The 25,145-nt window shown below is 45.5% G+C and overlaps 1 protein-coding gene across 10 annotated transcripts in view; it reads left to right on the top strand.

Moving 5' to 3' along the window:
• CSMD2 (CUB and Sushi multiple domains 2) overlaps nt 1-25,145 on the top strand; it is a 701,208-nt gene that overhangs the window by 429,725 nt on the left and 246,338 nt on the right. For all 10 annotated transcript variants that reach the window (XM_032160157.2, XM_032160162.2, XM_032160160.2 and 7 more), the window contains 6 exons: nt 8,890-9,028; nt 10,043-10,230; nt 10,888-11,076; nt 11,280-11,396; nt 19,553-19,768; nt 21,379-21,567. In XM_032160157.2, the coding sequence (XP_032016048.1) occupies nt 8,890-9,028; nt 10,043-10,230; nt 10,888-11,076; nt 11,280-11,396; nt 19,553-19,768; nt 21,379-21,567 (1,038 nt within the window). The remainder of the gene's footprint in view (nt 1-8,889; nt 9,029-10,042; nt 10,231-10,887; nt 11,077-11,279; nt 11,397-19,552; nt 19,769-21,378; nt 21,568-25,145) is intronic.

The following is a 25,145-nucleotide window of genomic DNA, read 5'->3' as shown; positions in this document are numbered from 1 at the left end:
TCCCCACCTTGTGGACAATTAAATGCAGAAGCTAATGGTCTTTTAGAAAATCTTTTAATATATGCCAAGAGCCACTTAGCTTTTGAGAGGCTATGATAGGACAAGAGAGACGATGGCTTCTCCTAAATTTAGAAAGAAGGATGATTATCTGGAGGATGTAAAGCAGGGGTCGGTAAACTTTCTCTTAAAGGGCCAGATAGGAAGTATTTTCGACTGTGTGGGCTATAACTCTGCTGTCCTAATGCAACAACAGTCTTAGACAATACGGAAGTGAATGGGCTAGATTGACCAAGTCTGTAATCTTGAGTTCACAGGACACAGGAGTCCCTTATGTTTAAAATCAGAAATTTCCCAAGAAAGACTTCTGGGTAGTGAAGGCAGCTACACCGGCGTACCTGCCTGACCTTCTCTCCCCTACACTTACCTCTTCCTTGTCTCTTTAAAGGAAAAATAATCATACCCTACTAGGATAAGTGTCTTACAGTGTCACCTCATTTCAACCTTGCACCAGTCCTAGGAAATAGATGTCGTTATTGTCCCTACTGGGGCACAGAGAGGTTAAGTCACCTGCCTAGGATCTTCTCAGCTTGTAAGTGATGGAGCCTGAATTCAAATCCAGACTCTTGGCTACCCTGTTACTGTATTTTTCTTGAATTATATCACTGGAGAGGATATAGTTTCCAACACATCTATGAAAGGCTTAAAAGCATCTCCAAATAGAATGAAAAGCGGGATTTCTACTCTCCACATCCCCATAGAAAATTAAAACGAAATACATTGCCTAGTGCATAAGACAAAGAAGACAGGACATCACATGGAAACATTGGAAATTGATAGCATGAAACAAAATGACAGCAGTAAGACAAACATATCAGTTATGAAAATAAAGGTAATTAAACTCCCTATTAAAATACAAAGAGCTGAGCTTTAAGAATATTGTGCTTACAAGAAATACACACAAAAAAAGATAAATTATCTACAGTGAGTGTGTATTTTCTTTTTTCTTTTTCTTTTTCTTTTTTTTTTTTTTTTTTTTTTGAGATGGAGTCTTCCTCTGTTGTCCAGGCTGGAGTGCAGTGGCATGATCTCGGCTCACTACAGCCTCTGCCTCCCAAGTTCAAGCGATTCTCCTGCCTCAGCCTCCCGAGTAGCTGGGACTACAGGTGTATGCCACCATGCCCAGCTAATTTTTATATTCTTCATAGAGATGGGGTTTCACTCTGTTGGCCAGACTGGTCTCAAATTCCTGACCTCATGATCTGCCAGCCTCGGCCTCCCAAAGTGCGGGAATTACAGGCCTGAGCCACCACACCTGGCCCCTGTAATTTCATTTTTTAATTTTTCAAGAAATACTTGGAGGGTTGCTTGAGCCTGGGAATTAGAGGCTGCAGTGAGCTATGATTGTACCACCGCACTCCAGCCTGGGTGACAGAGCTAGACTCTGTCAAATAAATAAATAAAGGAATACTTGGTGGTTGTAAAAATTTCAAACGATGCACAAGCGCAAAGCAGCTCAAAGCGAAAATGCTCATTTCCAATCCCACTCCCCAGAGGAAAATGGTTTAACAGTTTGGTATAAACACCTCCACGTTTATTCTCTATCTACACCAAATGTAATTACTTTTAAAATCAGGAAAAAAGCAAGTACTGTAATAAAGAAAGAAGGTCAGTTCTCCTCGTGACCACAAAGAAATCTAAGTGGTGGTGGTAGCTCATTTTGGCATCTAAGGAAGAATTATAAGGGCAGTTATTGGGTTTCTAGCAATCTCTCATTTAATCTTCTTGCCACTCTTATGAGAAAGATATAATTGTGCTTTATCCATGAGAATCTGGAAAAACAGTGAGGTGAGTTGACTTTCCCAAAATCACCCAGCTAGTAATCATTGAGTACATACTATGTGCTAAATACCAGGCCAATTGCTTTACATCTGTATTAGTCCATTCTCACATTGCTATGAAGAAACGCCCAAGACTGGGTAATTTATAAAGGAAAGAGGTTTAATTGACTCACAGTTTCACATTGCTGGGGAGGCCTCAGGAAACTTACAGTCATGGTGAAAGGCAAAAGAGAAGCAGGCACCTTCTTCACAGGGCGTCAAGACAGAGTGAGTGCAAGCAGGGGAACTGCCAGATGCAAACCATCACATCTCCTGCGACTAACTATCATGAGAGCAGCATGGGGGAAACTGCCCCCATGATCCGATTACCTCCACCCGGTCCTGCCCTTGACATGCAGGGATTATGGGGATTACAATTTGAGGTGAGATTTGGGTGAGGTCACAGAGCCCAACCATATCAACATCCACTGCCCCATTGACTCCTCATGAGGAGGTATTGTTATCCTCACTTCACAGATGAAGAAACTGAAGCTCAAAATGGTTACGTAAACTTGCTTAAGACCATAGCTAAGTGAACGAGAGAGTCAAGGTTCAAATCCAGATATTCTGATTCCAGAATCATCACTTTTAACCTCCAAGTGAGGTCTGAGTCCAAGTTCATTCTGCTTGTATTCTACCACAAAACAGTGGAAAACAGGTGGTGAGGGGCACGGGTGGGTAGTGGGGAGGCAGGGCTGGAGAGTAGGAGGCCACACTTCCAGCTGCAGGGCTGAGTAACTCCAGAGTCACTCTGGTCACAGGAAAGGACTTCCACTACTTCTGGTCACTCACACTGGACAAATAGTCAACAAAACTCCTTTAGCAGCAGCCTACATCCCATTACAGAAGCAGTGGTAGAGGTGGGCATTCCCACGTCCACCCATAGTGGTTAAAAATGCAGGCTATGGAGCTGGACTGCCCAGGTTTAAATCCTGACCCTGCGACTTCCTAGTGTGTGTTCCTGGCCAGTCGCCTAAGCTCTTTGTACCTCAAGTATGTTCCCTCAGCTATGAAATGAGGCTGATGTCTGTGCCTGCCTTATAGGTGGCTATGAAGAGTAATACACAGGGAAAGTAAAAGCATACATGAAGGTCAGCACCTGGCATGTTGTAGAGCTCAATGCTCAATGAGTATTTGTTCTTTGTATTCTATCCTGTCACCATTCCCTATTCCTGTTTGCCTTGCACGACTTTGGCATCAGGGTCAGGAGAAGTGGCTCATCCCTCACAGGGGACAGCAACCGCTCGTCAGAAGCTCAGTGTATCAGTCAGCCTGGACTGCCATAACACAGTGCCACAGACTGGATGCCTTAAACAACAGAAATTTATTTTCTCACAGGTCTGAAAGCTGGAAGTTCAAGATCAAGGTATTGGCAGGGTTGGTTTCTCCTGAAGAATCTCTCCTTGGCTTGCAGATGCCCACTTCCTCTCTGTGTTCTCACATGGCCTGTTTCCTGTGCACATGCACCCCTGGTGTCTTCCTCTTATAATGAGGACACCAGTCCTACTGGACTAGGGCTCTATCCTAATGACCTCATTTAAACTTATTTACCTCCTGAAAGGCTCTCTCTCCAAACGCAGTCACATTGGTGGCTAGGGTTTCAACCTATACATTTTGGGAGGACAGAGTTCCATCCATAACACCCAGTATCCCTGCCTATCAACCAGTATTTCATTCCTTCAACAAATATTGAACATCTAGTGAGTACCAGGTGCTAGGACAGGCACAGGGTCCCTCTTTTGTCTTATTGCTGAGCTCTTCTCCCTGTTCAAGAAAGGATCCTTCCTTCTTTTTCCTTGTTTTCTTTGTACGTGTGTGTGTGCATGTGCATGCACACAGGCATGTGTATGTTTCCCTGTTTTTGCCTTCACCTTGTTTAAATGAAAAATTTCAAACCTATACCAAAACAGAGAGAATAGTATAATGAACCCCCATGTACCTGTCAGTCAGCCTCAACAATTATAAACTCATGGCCTATTTTGTTTTCATTTATACCCCCACCCATTCCCTACCACCACCCTGCTGGTTCTGGGATTATTTCGCAGCAAATTTCAGGCATCACACTTCATCTATAACATTTTAGTAATGTGTCTCCAGCAGATAAAACTAACTCTTTAAAACATAACCACGTTGCTATCATTTTAAAAAATTAAAAACAATTACTCGATATAATCAAATCTCCATGATTGGCTAATATGTTCTGTGACAGTATTTTTAAGTCAGTATCCTTGTTAGCTTCATACATTATAATTGGCTGATATGTCTCAAGTCTTTTCTAATCTATAGGTGTCTACTCCCCACCCCCTTGAGATTTTTGTTGTTGTTGCAGAAGTCAGGTCTTTTATCTGGAGATAAATGAGAATTATTCAGAATGAGGAGTCTCCTGCATTCGGAATTTTGCCAGTTGCTTCCCTGGGAGGTTGTTGAACATGATTGTCTCTCTTTTATGTTTCCTTTAATTGGCAGTAAGACCTAGAAACTTAATCAGATTGAGCTTCCATTTTTTTAGCCAGAATATCTTGTAGGAAGTGTCTCCAACAGAATCATATAAAATTTGGGTATCTCTCTCTTGGGGTCATTAGGAACCATTAATGATCATAGCCTAGGGATTACAAATGGTAACATGCTATAATTTATTTTTTCATAAGCTGAAATACTATACTTAAAGAAAACTTGTCCTCGTCAACTATTTGGTTACTCCAAGATATAATTTATAAAGGAAAAGCATGGAAATAATTATTTGTATTTACCAGTTTTCGTATTAATGAGCTGATTCTCTAACACCTTCCAAAGTTGCACATTTTTAAATATCATTACAATCCAAACATATTTTATGTATTTAAATCTACTGCAGTTTGTTCTAATTAATGCTCAAATTGTGTCACTGGCTAGTGGGAGCTTTTTGTTGGCCTAACATCATCTTGTACATTTTCCGTCTCTGACCTAGATTCAGTTATTTCTCCTAGAAGCCCTGGTTCCTTTTAGTGGAAACTGATATTTAAAATTTGGGCACTAGGGGTGCTTTTTATGATTGACTTGGTTCCTGTTTCTAAGCCTTTTCAATGAACACAGCTAGGAAATACTTTTTAAAACAAAATTCATCATGGGTTTATTTCATGTCCAATGTAAAAACACTTTTTCTTTTTTACTTAACTTCTTTAATACCATATCCATATCTCCTTTCACTCTTGCTGAAAATCCCAGTTCCCAACACCACTAATATAATTTCCCAATTCATAGGACATGCCTAAGAGTCCCAAAGTAGTAATACGAATAACTACCCACAATAATATAATTACAGAGGATAGTTTAAGGGTTTTTTTTTTTTTTCATTTCTTTTTGTATCCTACTAAGGTAGGCTATCAAATTACTGTGTTTTAAAATCTCTTTTACTAGTTTCTTCATGTGGGATTATGCTACCAACTAATCTAGCATTGCATTCATTTATTTCACTCTGCTTCTGAGTTTTTAGAAATTGCTTATCAGTTTATTGATTTGCTTAATCTTTCATTTTAATTATTTAAAATATTTACATAGTTCCAAAGTTAAATATATAAAAAAGGCATATTCTGAGAAAGCCTAGCTTCTAACCCTATCTTCTCTACCCTGTTCCCTCCATCCTCCTGTGAATAATCTCTTAGTTTTTGGTTGATCTTTTCATTGATTGTTAATATGAGTGAATATGTGTGTAAGCCTCTACCCCTTTCTTAGATAAAGAGAATCATACCATACCTACTATTCTCTACCATGCTTTTATTCACTTAACAACATAGTCTGGGAACCACTCCATGACATTATATAGAATATCCCTCATTCTTGTTTTATAGCTGCATAAATAGTCCATTTTGTTGATTACCCTAGTTTATTCAGTTAGATCTCTACCACTGAACATTTGGGCTGTTTTCATACATTTGCTATCACAAATAGTGCTACCTTGCATAACCTTGTACATATGTGTCATTTCATATTTTTGCCAGTGTATCTTTGGGAGAGTTCTAGAAATAGAATTGCTGGGTCAGAGAGTAAATGCATATGCATTTTGTTGGATATTACCAAATTCCTCTGCACAGCAGTTGTATTGTACATTCACCAGCAAGGTCCTAGAATCCTTGATTTCTCATGGCTTCATGTGTCATTAAACTTTGGATTTTGCCTATCTGATGGATGAGAAATAATATTTCACTATGCTTCTATGTATTTTTATTTTTAAGAGTGAGGTTGATCATCTTTTCAAATGTGAAAGAAACATTGCATTTAAGAATCCTCCCCTCCAAATCCCTGCCGGGCAACTACCACTCTGCAATATGAAGATGAACAACAGAGAAAGTGAAGGACAGAATGAATAGAGAGGTCACTGGACAATCACAGGTGCACAGAAAGAGATTAACTAGCCAAACTAATGAAGCAACACAGCAGAGAAAGAAAACAAAGTGGTGACCGCCAAAGGAAGGGATTGAATTTCCCTCTCTGGAGATTGTAGATGGGGTTTCGTTGACGTGTATGCACTGAGTGGAGAGTGGCCTAGACAGGCAATGGAGACTGCATGATCTATAGCTCCCCAGGAAGTAAATGGGGAGATCACAGTCCAACAACCAGAGAGGCTGGGCCTGTGCTGAGATGGAGCCAAGAAAGAGTCCCTCCTCACTGCTGAGATGCAAACCTGTATTGTAACAATGGGATGTAGCAATAGGCACGCCCCTCCCCACCTCCAAGGTCTCACGTGTCCACCAGGGAAATAGAGGAAAGCATTAGTAGTTGCAGGGAGATGGATGGATGGGTTTTGAAAACTGGGGTTACCCAGGAAGTGACAATACACATATACAATTTACTCTCCCAATGTTTGATATAGCTCTATGTAATCATTTAGTTTCTCTAAGCCTCAATTTACTGAAAATGGGGTAATAATCCCCACCTATAAAATGAGGATAATAATAGTATGTGCCGTTTAGTGTTGCCGTTGTCACAAGGATAATCCACGTTAAGCCCTGACATGTAGTAAGTTATCGGTACACATGAGCTTATTACTGTTGGCTGTGGTTGTAGTACTATTATGTGTCACAGGGGGATTTAGAGACAGAAGTCTTGAGACTCAGTTTCAGCTCTAATTTCATTAGCTCTGTGTCCTTGATCTAATCTCTTAACCTACTCGGCCTTAGTTGTCTTCTCTATAAAATAGGGATAATAACTTCATAAATGTATGCATTTAAATGAGATAACACATGTGTAGCAATTAGCATAGTAAGTCATCAGTAAGAGTTGACGACTACTATCCTTATTATAGTCTTTGTTAACTAAACTTCCTAATATAAGTTACTATTAAGAATACTTGACAACTATTTTAGGTAATTCTTGAAGGTTATAGCATTAAAAAAAAGAGGATTGGGTATATTAGACCATCTTTTATGAGACTGATTACCTGGAGAAATCTATGAAACTTTGCAGAGAGAGAAGTGCTATGTAGCTCTTTATTCCTCCCCAGTCTTGTTTAGGGAATTTTTGGCATCTGATCGCTCCATAGTAAGGGAGTACAAAGGAGCAGAGGTTCCTTTGACACGGGAGGCGGCCTAGCTTAAGATCTCTGGATTTACGCTGTCTTGCCTAGGTCTGAATCCAAGCTCTGCGACTTGCTAACCCAAGGCTAGTTACTCAACCTCCATAAGCCTCAGCTTTCCTAGGAGGTAATAATAGCAGCAACCTCACAGGGGATTTTGTTTTGCAAAGAGTGAACATGATTACATATGTAAGCTCAGTACCCGACGTGGAGTCAACCCCCAGTCAATGGCAGTGGTGATGGCAGTGACAGAAGCAGTAGTAGTGGATGTCGTCATCATCCTCATCGTCAGCCTTGGGGAGGTGTGCTAGTCTGAGCGGGCTGGGCTACACGGTGTTAACTGGCAATCTCCAGATCCCAGCGGCTTAAAAATCCAGAGCTTCTATCTCACACAGACCACTGAAGCTCCATATTGAACATGGGATACCAGGGATGTCTGCTCCTTAGATTCACGTAGGGGCCCAGATTGATGAGACTTCCCTCTTGACACTTGCTTCCACAATTACCGAGGCAGGAAAAGGAAACTGTGCAGATCACACACAGGCTTATAAAGTTTCCACAGAGACATGATGTACGGCACTTCTGCTCTCATTTTATTGGTCACAGCAGTCACGTGGCCTTGCACAACTTCAAAAGCGGTGGGCAATGAAATCTAATCATGTGCCCTTGAAAGAGGAATAGCTCTAATGACTACCTCAGGGGCTGAGGGTCTGGTTGCAGGAAGAGACAGGGGTGGTGGGAAAGAGGCAGCTGAGAATGGGGAAGCCCAGGATGGGGCACGTGGACAGAGGCATAAATAACAGACTTTGCAAGACCAGAGACAGCCAGCAGCTGTGCCTAGACATCCCAGTGTCCTGTGGAGTTCCCTGCCTTGGACTGTGTTCATTCATCCTGTCATTAACTCATTTATTCATCCAACCAGCAATCATCGAGGCACAACTGCGTGCCAAGCACCATGCTTAATGCTGGGGATGCCCAGTTGTGTAACACAATTAACACATCCCATGCCCTCCTGGAGTTTACAGTGAAGCAGGGAGTACCGGCGCCCTGAGCTGAGCATCTGAGCTGTAGGGTCCTGGGGTTCTGACCTTCTCCAGGGCCAGATGTGAGGAGGTTGGCTGGATCTGTGCCCCTGCCTCAGGCCTGACAGTTGAGTGAGGAACAAAGGAAAAACATAGTGTGGCCCAAATATTACTTGTACTTCAGCCTTTCTAGAATGACAAAGGGACTTTGCTTAAAGGATTCTTTTCATTTCTCCCCTCTGGCCTTTAATAACACTCCACATGATATAACTGGACCTACCCATAAAGGTCCCGGTAGACAAAACTCACAGTTTATAGTTTATGTAATTTTCCATAAAAACAAAAACTATACTTGTTGCCTGACACATTTTATAGAAAGATTTTCTGTTTACGCATTTGTCCCTGAAAAAAGCTGCCTCTCTTCCTTCTGTCCCCCCAGCTCCCTGTGGTGGTCACCTGACTTCGCCCAGCGGCACCATCCTCTCTCCGGGCTGGCCTGGCTTCTACAAGGATGCCTTGAGCTGTGCCTGGGTGATTGAGGCCCAGCCAGGCTACCCCATCAAAATCACCTTCGACAGGTGCTTGTGACCACAGCCTTGGGGGAGGGGCAAGGAGGAGATTTTTACAGAGCCACGTGGGAGGGAATGCAGGGTGGATAGGGGACCAGTACCAATGCTGAAATGTCAGCAAGGTTGGAGAACACCGGACCAGACTGCCCTGGGTGGGGCAGACCTCACTGGCCCTGCCCTTGGGCTTGGTTTGTGCTGTTTAGGGGACTGTGACAGGAGGGGCGAAGAGACGGCTTGGATACCATTTGGGATGTTAGAGCTCCCCCCTTCCCAGCCCCTAAGGAGGGGGAGTGGGCAGATAGACACCATCAGATGTTAAAGCATGACACTGGCATCTGACAAGCATTGTCCTGGAAATGTCCAACGTGGGAAGGCAGCCCCCCACCTCTGCCCCAAATCCCGCTCATGTGCCCCACTTCTAGCTCCCACCCTGGCTATGCCCCTTGGGTGGAAAACGTAGCCGCGTAAATGTGAAAACAAACTTCTTCCGGACAAAGTGTTCCTGGCCTGGAATAGCAGTCTGCAAACTTTTGTGTGAAGAGCCAGATGGTAAATATTTTAGGCTTTGTGGGCCACTTGCCTACTTGCATATCTCTGATGCATGTTCTGCTTTGCCTTTTTTTTTTTTTTTTTTTAAGATCTCTTTACAAATGTAAAAACCATCCTTAGCTTTCCAGGCTATAGACCAGATCTGGCCCTGAGTCTTTAGTGTGCTGACCCCTGGCCTAGAATGTTCTGACCTCCATGAGGCTAGTCATTGTGCCTCTAGGTCTTAAGTTGGCTCACGGATCAGGCCACAGAGAGGATGAGAGCGGCTTCCGACCGTGGAAGGAGGAGGAGGGATGTTAAATAGAGTGGAGAAGGTCCTTCTGCATCGCTAGTGAATGTGTGCAAATTATATTAAAAGATCCCAGCCTGCCAAAATCTGGTTATTCTGAAGCCCTGGGTCAGGCAGGGCTTTTGTCATTTGCAAATTAATAAGCTTGGATTCCTCAAGAAGGCTTCATTTCTGTCGTTTGGCAGATTCAAAACCGAGGTCAACTATGACACCCTGGAAGTACGAGATGGGCGGACTTACTCAGCGCCCTTGATCGGGGTTTACCACGGGACCCAGGTTCCCCAGTTCCTCATCAGCACCAGCAACTACCTCTACCTCATCTTCTCTACCGACAAGAGTCACTCGGACATCGGCTTCCAGCTCCGCTATGAGAGTGAGTCTCGGTGGGCGCAGGGAAAGGGATGACAAGGTCAACCCAGGTGGGTCAAAGGCCTCAGGACTGTGCTCCACTGCAGGCCACTGCTTGGCTCCATCCCCATGGCGTTCTTGGCTAGGCTGTGCCCTTCAGAAGGCCCTGTGGAAGGCGTTCTGTTGCTCTCCGCATCCCTTAGGTCATGAGAGCTTCGAGTTGTTCACAACCCTCATGCCAGGCCCTTGCATGTAGACCTCACGGCCTCTTCTGTGTGCAGGTGATTGGGTGCCGCCACGCTGGGCACTCTGGGATCAGAACATTTGACTGACCATCAAGTTAACCCGAGATGGCATCTCGCACCCACACTGGCCCTTCCTCGTCACCTTCCACATTCATCCCCTCGATTTAAAGGATCATTGTCACTTCAGTTCTCCGTAGACCAATATAGAAAGCTGGGGCTGCGAGCACCATAAGGACAAGGTCATTTTCTTACACCTAAGCCTTAGCGTAGCACCTAAGCCACTCTCAGCAAATTCTGACAGCCACATTTCATGAGTCAGTAATTGGCAACTTCCGCCTTTAATAAACCAGGGCTCTCTTCTTCCTTTTTGGAGTCAACTGGGGTCCCTCTGTGGTGACAGTGAGCTGTCTGTCCCAGCTGTGACCTCTCTCTTTCAGCTATAACACTGCAGTCAGACCACTGTCTGGATCCAGGAATCCCAGTAAATGGACAGCGTCATGGGAATGACTTCTACGTGGGCGCGCTGGTGACCTTCAGCTGTGATTCGGGCTACACATTAAGTGACGGGGAGCCTCTGGAGTGTGAGCCCAACTTCCAGTGGAGCCGGGCCCTGCCCAGTTGTGAAGGTGAGGCACACCATGAGGGGGCACTAAAGTAGCAGACTCCTCTCCTGCCACAGAAACACAGGTGCTCAAAAGGCCACTGACTCCCTCACCCCATCAGCGAGGGTTGGGCTTTCGAGAGATGGGGGATGGGGTCCCAGGAGGATGTCAGGGGGTGCTCTCTGAGGCCCTCTGGTCTTTCACTGCCCTCTTCACTCCTTCTGTAGCTCTCTGTGGTGGCTTCATTCAAGGCTCCAGTGGGACCATCTTGTCGCCAGGGTTCCCTGACTTCTACCCCAACAACTTGAACTGCACCTGGATTATCGAAACATCTCATGGCAAGGGTGAGTGTTTTGGCCCATAGCAGGCATTGGAATGTGACGTGGTCAAGGACCCAAGTTCCTCAGGTCAAGTTGACCTCAATGGGGATCTCCCTAGATAGTGACCTCTGGGCTTTGTCTGAACTTTTCTCACCAACAAGAAAACTTCCAGAGTCTTCTCATCTCTTTGAATGGTAGAACTTGTTCAATAAGTATTGTTGAGATTCTAAAATCTCCCTGCAGGAATAGATCTTAGAGGTTACCAGCTATCTAATCTCACTCAGTACAGGAACCTTCTCTAAATCACTTCCCCCAAGATAGCAACACACCAGCTCAGCTCACCCTCTGCCTAAACATGCCTGGTGTGGGGAGGTCACCGACCCATTCAACAAATGGGCACCTACTATCATTTTTGCACAGATGCTTTCTTCTCCTAATAGTCTATTAGGTGTCTCTGAAAATGTTTTTCTCGTATTGCATCCTGGAGGAGCATCAGATACACCTGCTCCTTCTTTGTCACATTCACCCTTCATATACTGAACACAGCGATCCCCTTCTTGCATAACTCAGCTCCTCCCCTGATGCCATCTTTCATATGGGTCACCAGCCTGCACTGCTGCCTCAGCTCCCCTAACGTGAGTGACCTTTGGGAGTCCAAGTTCAAAGTAAAGACGCTGGTTATAAATAAATGTTAATTAATATATTAATACTCTTTTCTCAACAAATATGTATTCAGTGCCATCCATGTGGCTGACACTGGGGCTGGGCATCGGCAGTAACCAGGCAGATTTGGCTTCTAGCCTCAGAAGCTTATTGCCAAGTTCATCCAGAGTCATGGTTCTTGCAGTTTGGCAAATACACTAATGCTTAGGCCCAAGGCTAGAGGTTTTGATTTTCCACGCTGGCAGTGGAAACCAGGCATCTATGTTTTCAGAACACTTTGCCAGTAATTTTGATGCATGCTTTTAATTAAGAACCTCTGATCTAGAAGAATTAACATGCAGAAGAGCCAAGAAACAAATTTTAAAGGAAGATTAATCCTTCCGGATATTAAAATGTCGTTATGGGATAAATTAATGTTAACAATGTGGTATGAGTACAAGAGTGGACATACAAATAAGACGTGGAGAATAATTGTCCAGAAATAGATCCCTCCATGTGTCCACACACATGCCTGTGTACGTGTAAGAAAGAGACAGACTTTAGTATATAAGTAAAGTGTCACTTTAGAACCATTGGAGAAAGGATGGATTATGTAATAAATGGTGTTAAAACAGTGGGTTGAACCACTGGAACAAAAGAAAAAAAAAAACGTCTATACCTCAAGCATTCTCGAGCATTTAATCACATAAATTCCAGCACTGGAGGAACGTGAATCTCTAACCTCAGGTGGGCACGTACTTTAAAGAGTAACAACAAAGGTAGAATCTGTAAAGGCAAAGACTGCTAGATTCAATTTAAAAAAACTTTGAAAGGATTTAGGTAAACAAAAAAAAAAAGCTCCATAAAATTTGAAGTCAAATACTAAATAGAAAAAAAAATTCGCAACATATGATCGACTAAGGATTAGCAACCAGACACACAAAGAGTTCTTAAAAATTTTTGCGGCACTATTCACAATAGCAAAGAGTTGGAACCAACCCAAATGTCCAACAACGATAGACTGGATTAAGAAAATGTGGCACATATACACCATGGAATACTATGCAGCCATAAAAAATGATGAGTTCGTCTCCTTTGTAGGGACATGGATGAAACTGGAAAACATCATTCTCAGTAAACTATCACAAGGACAAAAAACCAAACACCGCATGTTCTCACTCATAGGTGGGAATTGAACAATGAGAACTCATGGACACAGGAAGGGGAACATCACACTCCGGGGACTGTTGTGGGGTGGGGGGAGGGGGGAGGGACAGCATTAGGAGATACACCTAATGCTAAATGACGAGTTAATGGGTGCAGGAAATCAACATGGCACATGGATACATATGTAACAAACCTGCACATTGTGCACATGTACCCTAAAACCCTAAAGTATAATAAAAAAATAAATAAATAAATAAATAAATAAATAAATAAATAAATAAATAATTTTTAAGAGACATATGCCTAGCCAAACCAGCCTGCAAAATGAGCAAAGCTCTAAAGTAACACTTCATAACAGAGGAAATACAAATGGAAAATCATTGACCTCATTAATAATGAAACAAGTGTAATTTTAAAAGGGAAATACCATTTCCCTTTTTAAGTCATCAAAGAAAATTGTAACAGTCTGGGGGATAATGTGGACACTTGAATACTGTCCACTGCTGACATTGTGTGAAATGGTTCAGGCATTCCAGAGGGTGACTTGGTGATGTGAATCAAAAGTCTCGAAAATATATTGTACGGGACTTAGGAATCTGCAGATTTTGGTATCCAAGGGTGGTCCTGGAATGAATCCCTTGCAGATACAGAGGGACAACTGTACCTGCCTTTGCACCCAGCAATTCCACTTACGGGAATTTATCTGAAGAAAGTAAGTAAAACTCTACATCAAGATTTAGCTGCAAAGATTTCCCCTAAGACATTATGTATTATACTGAAAAATTAAGAACTATTAAAATGTCCATCAATAAGGAAATGTTAAATAAACATAGGGTGTGGTCATAGAATAAAATAGTAGGCAGCTACTAAAAGGAATAACATGAAAGAATATTTAAAGACCTACAGGGGTGGTTGCAATACTTTGTTAAGTAAAAAAAAATAAGTTTGCCAAAAGAATATATTTAGTTTAAAAGACATCCTTGTTTGCATAGAAAACAGCCTGAAAAAAATATACCTCAAGATGTTATCTCTTATTTTCATCTTTTGGCTTTTTTTCTAATTTTGAGCGGTAAACACATTACATCTAAAACATACTATTTGTATAACAAAGAAGATTTGAAAGAAAAGTCATTTATAGTCCCACCACATGTACTTAAGTGTGTCACTTGGCCTTTACTAGGCCTGCCCTAGCCAGGGCTAGGATGGCCTGGAGCTTCCTGCATCAAGGCAAGACTAGCCAGGCGGTCAGGGTGAGGCCCAGGATTGTCCCCTTCTTCCCACAACATTGTTCCCAAGGAGGGGACGGATGGGACAGTGTCCTTGTTCATCCTGCAGAGCTGTTTCCACCAAGCCTGGTCAGAGGAGACCACTGGAAAGAAAAGCAGCCCCTCACGATCCCTAGAGAAACAACCTCTGTCATTATGGTTTTCTCTGTGTCTGGGCATCTGTGATTCCAAAGTTGTATGTTTTTCTATGAGTTTCTATGTGTTTGTTTTTTCCTGGAAGTCAGTCAAGCTCACCAACTATTTAACAAATGCTTATTTGATACTTGCACTACCCAAATTGCTAGGAAAACAGCTGAACAAGCCACTCTGCCAGTGCCTGCCTTCAGGAAGTTTATGCTTTAGTGGTGGTAGACAGCCTAAACCAAGATCTCAGTATAGCATGACCGATGTGTGATAGAGCAGACAGAGGTGTGAAAACATCCCAAGCCCAGCCCAGGGCTTAGGAAGGTGTCCTGGAGTTGGGACTTCAGCTGGTCTTCAAAAACGAACAGGACATAGCCAGGTTGAAAGGTGCTCAGCAGAGAATCAACAAGAAATCATGGGATGAATGACCAGATCACGTCTTCCTTAGAACCACTTAAAGGCATCACCTAATTCTTAGCATAGATCCCCAAATTATAAAATCGCTAGGCCAGGCACGGTGGCTCATGCCTGTAATCCCAGCACTTTGGGTGTCAAGGCAAGCAGATCATCTGAGGTTGGGAGTTCGAGGCCAGCCTGACCAACATGGAGAAACCCCATCTCTACTAAAAATACAAACAAAATTATTTGGCGGGGGGTGGCACATACCTGTAATCCCAGCTACTCAGGAGGCTGAGGCAGGAGAATTGCTTAAACCCAGGAGGCGGAGGTTACGGTGAGCCGAGATCACGCCATTGCACTCCAGCCTGGGCAATAAGAGCAAAACTTCATCTCAAAAAATAAGAAATAAAATAAAATAGCTGGCACAGCCTCATAGTCCTTACCTTTCTCAGCCTCATTCTGAGCCCTCTAAACTAAGTTCCAGCTACACAAAACTTCCTTCAGTTTCTAGAATTTGCCAGGCTTCCCTTCTCATCTAGAGCTTTGCACATTTGTACAATGTTCTTCTCTCTGGAACACTTCGTCTCCCCAAGCAAGGGGAGTGGGAATCTCTACCATCGCCCTTGCCTGGCCAGCCCTTCATCCTTCTGAACCCCCTTCCTCTAATGAGCCTTCCCTGACCCCCTCTCCCCAGCTCTGCATCTAGGTTGGGCTCTTCTCCCCTGGGCTCCCATAGCATGTATTCTATACCTCCACGATTTCAGACTTTACTCCACTGTAGGGAACTTGCATTTTCATCATCAGTCTCCCTGACAGACTAGGAGCTCTGTGAGAGATAGGTCTGTCTTGTTTCCTGTAGTTTCCTTGGCTTCTGGCTTTATGCCCGGCACATAAGGAACTCAAGAAGCATTTGGTGATATGAATCGAACTGAACTGAGCCCAGGCCCTTCTCCAGAGGGCATTCTTCGTTCTCTGTTTATAAGAGTATCTCGGGTTAACAGACCTATTAAGCTGCTGTCTGTGATTTCTCCCTAAGAGGCAGCAGTATGGCTCAGGAAACTCAAAAGTCTGTGAAATTTGAGATAGTTCAACTTGCCAACTGCCCAGTACAAGGGAGCAGCTAATTCAGGAGTCCTGAGAATGTGCCCTTGCTGAGACCCCAGAGCTGACACCTTTTAACCCGTGAGGCTGTCCAGGAGTTAGATGAGTTGAGCAAAGGGAATGCCTTCTGTTGCACCCCTACTGTGTGCCAGCCACTGTGCTGTGTGCTTTGCATATGCTTTCCCAGTTATGACTCACTTCGGGGGTAAATGTCACCTGTAAGAGAGATATTATCGCCTACATATTACAGTTGAAGAACCTGGAACTTGAGGTGTTAAGCAACCTTAGCCAAGACCTTTGAGCAGGTAAATGGGCTTTTGATCCAGGTGTGTCTTACCCCCACGTCCATGCCCTTTCCACTGCCCTGCTCTTTCCACTCCTATGTGGTATTGATGTCATTGGTACGATTCTGCATGGTTCATTCAAGTGAAGTATTTGTGTGTGCATCTGTCACATCAAATCTGGATTCAAACTCCAACATGGGGCCTCTCTATTTCTGCAACAATGTCTTCATCTTCACACAATGGCCCAAAAAGCCCCAAGCAGTCAGCACAGCTGGGAGACCCAGAGGTTTCAGCTCAGATGTTTGCTCATCCTTAGAATCCCAGCCAAATGTTTACCCCTTTGGAAGGGCTCTATGTGCATGCTAGAAGAATAGAGTGCAAAGTGTGGTGCTTAATCAACTTGTTTCCACCTGTAACTGAGTTTCACCCACTCTCCACCCAACTCCATGTCCTAGGTAGGAGGGAAAGGACATATATGTCCTAACCTGTATAGACTGAGAGCAGTTTCCTCATTTGCAGACATGTTTATGTGTCAGAAGTATAGCATGCACGTGGGCACATGCACCCACAAGCCTTTTCACATCTAGGATCTTGACCCGCATGAAGCCTTCCCAACCCTTGAGGCATAGTTCCCCACTCTTCCTCCATGCCTCACTCTGGATTCTCACTAGTAGTGATGTGTCTGTCTTCTCCACTAAACTGGGAGATCTTTCTCAGTGCTTAGCACAAGGCCTGGCACTTGGTAGGTGCTTAGGCCTTGATGCTTCTCAGTTGCCTGGGAACAGGGTATTTACAAGTTGCATCTTTGGTCCCATCGCTTCTGTTAGGTTCTGTCTCCTCCACCTCTATCTATAGAAGCCCAAATCCTCCAGGATCACCAGCCTCTATCAACAGAGAGGCAAGAATATAAAAACCTTTAAAATGCTTTAGCATTAGAGGCTTGGCTCCAACCATCATTTATAAAAAATGTAGCAGTAATTAGCTAGAGAAGTATTTCTCAAATTTTAAGTGCATATAAATTATTTGGGATCTGAAGAGCATGTAGATTCTGATTCAGTAGGTCTTCAGTGGAGGCCAAAGATTCTGCAATTCTGGTAAGTCCCCCAGTGCTGACCACACTGCTGGTTCATGGACCATACTTTAAGTAGAAAGTGGGATCACACTTGGAGTAGCAGGTGGGTCCTAGTCTAACATGTTCTTGTCCTGGCACCATCCACAACATATAGTCCCAATAGGATACTCACTTGGTGTGATTCTGCATGGTTCATTCAAGTGAAGTATTTGTGTGTGCATGTCTCACATCAAATCTGTATTCAAGCTCCAACATGGGGCATGGCCCATGTGCATGGCCACGCACTTACACACATGCCCACCAAACACAACTGCCATCTGGACAAGTTCTAGAATTGCTTTGGGTGTTAAGACCATGCCGCTCTATAACTTCCCTCACTATCTGATCTCTTACCCTACCTGGCTATTCTTACTACCTGTTCTCTTTCTGTAGCCTGAGAGGCCGCACCCTGGGGTAGCTGAGAGCACGGCCTCTGCAGTCGGATTGCCTTAGTTCAGATCCCAGCTCTACCACATACTAGCTGGGTGACCTTGGACAGATGACTTCATCTCTTTGTGCCTCTGTTTCCTTGGATGTAAACTGGAGATGATAATAATGTACCCACGCCACAGGGTTCCTGGCAGAATTAAATGAGTTTTTTCTGTCTCCCTTCCAAGGGACAGGGGCTGACTATAGTGCAAGTAAAAGCAGTCAGGACAGTAAATATTTAGTGCTTGAAATGTTAATGAATATCATGACTTTGATTTTGTTTTATGCTCTTAACCTTTCCCCTTACTGGAGCTCCTTCCTCCCTCTTTCCAGCTCTCTGATTGCTCTTTGACCACCTCCCCCATCGCTCCACCTTCGCCTGGTCTCCTACTCCCTGTCACTTCTGCCCATGCTTCCAATCACCCCTTCTCTGATTCTCACTCTGCCCTCTTCTCTCCTAGCCCTCTTCTCCATGCTTGTGGCTTCAGATATCAACTCTTTGCTGGTGACTCAAATCTACCTCTGTAGTCCCCCTTTAATCCTGAACTTCCAAATCTGTCCTTCCAATGGCCCACTAGCTCTCACTGCTTGCACACAGAAAAGGCTAAGTCCATTACTCTTCTACAACCCACACCTCCCTCCTGCATGCCCTTCCCCAGGTAACAGAAGACATCACCATCCTTCAGGTGGACATGCCACCAGATGTCATGTCATTTCTCCTTTGCATTAAGTGCCTGCTGTCTTGGCTACCCTACCCCGACCCCTGAGGGCTCATGGCCATCTCCTGCTCTTGCTCCTTCTGCCAAGCCCCATCCTCTCCCAGTGCAGAGCAGCCACCAATATAACTGATCTCCCTCCCTGCTCTCCCTCCACTCCATCCTCCTTACAGCCACCAACATCTTGCTAAAACTGAGATCTGGTCCACTCTGGATAGGATGGCTTCTCATTGCCTCCAGAAAAATATTGGGTCTGGCCCCCGTCTACCTATCCAGCTTCAATTCCAGGAGTAGCCACACCCAGCTGCTGCTCAACAAACCTGGAATTGACAGTCCCTGTACACATATGGGTCTCCTGCTTGGGACACTCTTTCTTCCCTTACCTGGTTAATTCCTGTGCATCCTTTTAAGATCCATGTCAAATGTTTACTCCTTGGTGAAGCCATCCTCCACCCACCTCTTCCTGCTGTCAACTGCTTTCTGTTCCGGCCCCCATGGCATGCTGTCTACATTCATTCCAGCACTCAGCACTCCGTATTGCAGCTATTCGTTTAATGTCTGGTATATCCTCTTGCACCTAACCCTGGATCCTAGCCCATAGTAAAGACTCAACAAATACACAAATGCTTGTTGAATGAATTAATGAATGTCTCTAAAGCATTCTCATAGGTCAAGCCATAAATCTCTCTTTTAAATTTTGACAACTGTAAAAAGGCACTCTTCTCCCTGACTGAATCTTTGGGCACTTGTGTGTTCAGGTTCCTTCATTCAGATTCTCCTGTATGGTTTATCAATGCATGCTTGTAGTCATCCACACAGATAGACATTTGCTAACTGGAAATGTTTGTGTAGATCCTGTCTTGCAGCTGAGGTGCTCCAGCCATCTCGCCATCACCAACCTGACCCTCTGGTCTCTTGGCAGGTGTATTCTTTACTTTCCACACCTTCCACCTGGAAAGTGGCCACGACTACCTCCTCATCACTGAGAACGGCAGCTTCACCCAGCCCCTGAGGCAGCTGACTGGATCTCGGCTGCCAGCTCCCATCAGCGCTGGGCTCTATGGCAACTTCACCGCCCAGGTCCGCTTCATCTCTGATTTCTCCATGTCATATGAAGGATTCAACATCACCTTCTCAGGTAAAGAGTGTGAGGGTCCCTGAGGGGAAGAGACCATGGCACTATTCGCTCTCGCCTTCTGCTGCCAGTCTCTGGTTTTCCTAGCAGGTGGATATTAATCCACTCTCCAGTCCCTGGGAAGTTGATCTCAGTGCTTCAGCAAAAGATGCTTGAGTTAGACCCAAGGAAGAACTTCCCTGTAATGGTCTTGGAAGGAGTTAGCATGATCACTGAGGATTCTCCTTCTATGAAGGTGTTTAGGATTTGCTCTGAACATGGCCCACCTAGCTGGATGAACTAGGGGACTTCACAAAAGTCCCTTCCTACCTTAGTTATTTGAGATTTTTCTTCTGATTCCACTTCCACATTCCCAACCCCAGCAATATGAAAAAAAGATTTGAAATTAGCATATTGGTGTGGTTTAGTCTCATTTGGGATCTTTTTCATCAATGCTAATTTTGTAGTAATAGATATTTATCTCTGTGTTTAGGGATTTGGAAAAGAAAGTGCTTTTATTTGGCATTCAGGGAGAAAAGAGGACCCTTGGCTCCTCTTATACCGAGCCCTTCACCATTCTTGTCCCATAGCACCCCAGAGTACCTCCCTCCACCTTTCTCAGCCATGGCCAGGAGTATCAGATGGATTCCTCCTGGGATGGACAAGAGGTATCCAGCTTCTAGGAACTGGGGTGTGGCCCAGCTTAGTCCCCCGCCAGCCCTCCAATGCAGAAGCCACCTGTCACATCCCTGGATTCACTTGGCCAATGGGACATATCCAGCCAGTAAGACTCAACCCTTATGAGAGAGACCCTCCTTCTCATCACACAGCCCTGGAGGACTGCATCCTGAAGGGAGAAGCCCTTGCAGACGAGGGACTAGTCACTTCTATGCTGTCACTAGAGGCTGCGGGCAGGGCTTTGGCCCATAAATGCCCCCAGTCATGCTTGCTGTCTGCCTCAAGTGCCAGCGTAGCTAAGACATGGCTTCTCGTCATGCATTTGGAGTGTCTTCCCCAGTGGGAGTTGCCTGAGGCTAAGTCATGTATTCTGACCTTCTAGAACCCGCTGGTTGAATGTATCTAGTTTGGTGCCCAGAGACAAGGAAGCAGGAGAGCCTGTGAGCCCCAAGGCGCAGGTTTAAAATGGAGATAAAAGGATAGCGCAGAGAAGAGCTGAGCCCTGAGGATCCTCAGAAATCCTCCTGGGAAGCCTGTCTAGGAAAGGCTGTGCCCTTTCCCACTGCTCACAGGAGTGGGTGCAGACTGCCCTCCCTGGCCTCCCCAGGCTTATCTCTGCCTCTCTGCCTCCCCATGCTTCCCCATGCTTCTCTCTGCCTCCCCATGCTTCCCCATGCTTCTCTCTGCCTCCCCATGCTTCCCCATGCTTCTCTCTGCCTCCCCATGCTTCTCTCTGCCTCCCCATGCTTCCCTCTGCCTCTGCTCCCCTCGGGCTCTCGCTTCTTCTCTTTTGTGGGCCAGTGTCACCTTTTGTGGGCCAGTGTGCGCATGCCCTCTTCTCTGTCTTTCATTGTCCCTGGCTCTTTCCCCCTGGCGTTTTGCCTGTGCATTCCCATCTTCTTGCTCTGTGTCTCCCCACAATGTCTCTGAGCCGGGGTCTCCTGCTACCTTTCCAGAGTATGACTTGGAGCCCTGTGAGGAGCCCGAGGTCCCAGCCTACGGCATCCGGAAGGGCTTGCAGTTTGGCGTGGGCGACACCTTGATCTACTCCTGCTTCCCCGGGTACCGTCTGGAGGGCACCGCCCACATCACGTGCCTGGGGGGCAGACGGCGCCTGTGGAGTTCGCCTCTGCCAAGGTGTGTTGGTAGGTGGTCACGTGCTTTCATTTTGCTTCACTAATGGGGTGGGACAGATTATAGTCAATTGATGTGAGGTGGTGGATGGCACACAGGCCAAGAGGCTGACTTAGCCCACACTTACCACACTTACCTGCAGTGGGACCCGGGGCAGGTAACCTAACCTCCTTCTGCTCCAGCCTCCTTATCTGCAAAATGGGGATGGCAATCCCTGCTTCATCAGGCAGTTCTGTATAAACTAAAGTGACCTTTACAAATTAGGTCCACACTGGGCACTCACATGAAGTTGACTTCAGTACTCTCACCTCGCCACCCTCAGCACACAGACCCATGGCTTAAGGATGCCTCTGGCCGAGGAATCTGGATGGGCACTAGGTGGGCCTGTAGGAGGCGTGTATGAGCTTTGCCCGGGGGGAGTCCCCATCTGGAGGAGTAGGTGGGTGCTTTTACTAATCCAATGGCGGTGCTCACTCTTAGAGACGCTTTAGGAAGCCTTCATCCATTCAGCAGGGGAGGACAAAAGGAACAGGGGCGGGGTCATTTACAGAGGACCCACTACATGTCAGGCATCTGCTAGGTTCTGAAGATACGAAAGTGAACAAAACAGAGAAATTCTCCACTCGTGGTCCACATTCTGGTGGTGGGGACACAAGCTGTGAATATATAGATGTGTGATGTGTCAGGCAGTGTCGAGGCATACAGAGAAAAATTAAGTCAGCTTAGAAAGTGCTGGAGCTAGGGTTGCTCTTTTATCATGGTGAGAAAAGGCCTCTCTGATGAGTTGACATTTGGCCAGAGATAGATATCTGGGAGAAGAGGGAACAGAGGACCAACACCCAAACCATGAGCATGCTCAGCACTTGAGGAACAGCTCAGAGGCCAGGCTGGAGCAAGCGGCAGGGAGCACAGGAGACGTGGAGGTTAGAGGCAGCTGCTGGGAGTGGGAAGTGGGCCCTGCCTGCCTCCTTGGAAGAGCTTTAAAGAAGTCTGTTCAGAGCGCTGTGCCCAGGTAGTAGGGGAAGCAAGTATTGTCCCCAGGGCAGAGTGATTGCTGTCTGTCCCTAATGTATGAGGCTCCTGGGTGCCTGTTTGCTCAATCCTTATAATGTAGGGCTGGATAAAACACTAGCTGCATTCACGGGGTATTTTCCATGCTCACTGTTAGCCATGGATCTCACGTAAAGTGAAATAGTATATAAAACCCCATAAAAATATACAAAACAGATCAAAGCAGCACTGCACTGACTGAAACAGGGACCAGCATCTCCAATGCCAGTGAGGTCAGCTATGCCTGAGACAAGTCCATGGAGCCCTCGGGCTATGCCGAGGACAGCTTAGACAGGCTGGCAAGATGAGCCGGGCCCAGGCTGTGCACTCATGCAGGCCAAGGTGGGGTCACTGCTCTGCCACTTATCAACGCTTAGATCTCAGGCAGGCCAGCAAACCCCCTCAGCCTCAGCTTCCTCGTTTATAAAACAGATAACAGCATCCAACTCACAGGCTTCACTCTACATTAGATGACATCATTTACATAAACCAAGAGGTGGCATATAATTATCAGCATTTTGCCAATAACCTTTTCATCTGTATTTATCAATAACCAATTGTTATTTTGCCAATAACCTTTTACAATCTCAGAAAGGAAACATTAAAACAAAGAGCTGCAGAATTCCATTTCTGAACAATTAAATAACCCCAGAGTTTACTCCGTCTCCTATAACCATCCCCAAAGGCATCCACCCACCCTGATCTGGCCACACACACTCAGAAACACTTAGAACCCCTCCACCCACCCCAGGAAGGTTCAGTTCACGTCTGGCTGCTAGCAGCTCCTTTAGTCTCTGGGAAAACATCATCAGCTAAATGGTTCTGGGGGAAATTCTTCTTGAATAGGATTAGCCAGGACCACAGATGCAAACAGCCCTTAAGCTCTTGCCTCATTGATCTCATTACATAAACTCATTCTTTAACTTATTATTCCAATTACTGTTTGTTCATGACACCTCACAATATTTTCATTATTACATTTGTCTTCTGTTTCACATGTTATGAATAACACACAGTAATGATAATCACCTCTAATTACCACCAGCCCTGCTGCCGAGGCTCAGGCTGGAGGCATCTCGGGAATGCCCACCGGGGGCTGCTCCCAGTCGCCCTGCAAATTGGTCCACATCGTGCTACCAGGAACATTTCCAGCCGAGAAGGAGATGAACAGCCCTGGGCTTTAATTCATGGTGTGACGTGGGTGGCGGGGAGGGAGGTGACATAGCCCCTGACATCAGGGGCCCCTGAATTTGATGTAGAAGAGACAGCCCTGACCCCAGGGGACCCCAGTCTGCAGCAGGAGACATGGCCCTGTCCTTGGGAATCCTGGTGTGATGGAGAATACCTAACCCTCTGCCTCAGAAGCCCCATGCTGATGGATAAGGTGCAACCTCTGCCCTTAACAAGACCCCTTCTGATGGGGGGCGACAGAAGTCATAGATGCCAGAATCGGCCGCAGCACTTTCCTGTGGATGTGACTGTTTGTTTCTCTGGAGCATTTATTTGTTTCCATTTGTGCCTGTGTTTGGCTTCTAAGTTCATCTGTTCACCTCCCCTGTTACTTTGGAAACTCTCCCGGAAGCAAGTGCCCCGTCCCTCTATCCCTCCTGTCCCCTCCCTGGTGCCCAGGACAAAGGCCTGACAGGGAGTCAGGACCTGGGGATTGGCCAAGGACTGGCCACATCTAAAGCTATCAGCCCCTCCTTGTAAAGGTATCGGGTGTGTGGGAAAGAGGAGAGGCTCGTGCTGAGGCAGAGGTGGGGCACATAGCTCTTCTGCGGGAAGCAGGGCCAGGAGGGAGGTCCAAAAACACACCCAAGCCCATATTTAAGGGAAGCCAGCTGTTGAGAATTAGGCAGAGGGCAAGAGGCATCAGGAACTGTGAGGGTGCTGTGAGCCTCGGGCAGCTAACGCATGCTTCCCATAAGCTTCTCAGGCTTTCTGCCAGTCCCAGAATCCAGGCAGTTAGGGTTCCAAATGGAAGCAGGTAAGCCACGTAGATTCACCTGGGACATTGGTGGAGGGGCTACTATGTGCTAACCATTCCCCTGTGTTTACCTATCTTACATATAACATCTCACGCATTGATTCTACAGTCTTATGAGAATGCTATTATTGTCCAGATGAAGGCAGATGAAGAGACTAAATTTCAGAGAGTTGACACAATTTGTCTAACTCCAAAGTCCATGATCATCCTGCTGCACCACAGGCCTCTGCCTAGATGGAGGGGAAAGGTAGTAATCTCAGAGAAAATGGAGAGACGCTTCAGAAGGCTGCACATGTGATACGACTGAGTAATAAATGTTTACATATGCATGGCCCTAAGCAACTCCCCCTCTCCCCGACAAATCCTCACCCTCATCTGAGATCATCAAAGAAATGTACACATGCTGGAAACGTCTGTAAATTAGCAACAGCCACTGCCCCCAGGGAGCCTGCCCACCGCTGTCCCTTGAGTTTTATGAGCCATCTCAGCACATTCATCATGACGTTTGCAAGTTTTGCAAACAGACTAAGTTTAAAAGTACTGTAAAGTTAG

Source organism: Hylobates moloch, unplaced genomic scaffold, assembly GCF_009828535.3.
Source record: "Hylobates moloch isolate HMO894 unplaced genomic scaffold, HMol_V3 SCAFFOLD_8, whole genome shotgun sequence".
NCBI lineage: Eukaryota > Metazoa > Chordata > Mammalia > Primates > Hylobatidae > Hylobates > Hylobates moloch.
This window is presented reverse-complemented; position numbering and strand designations above follow the sequence as displayed.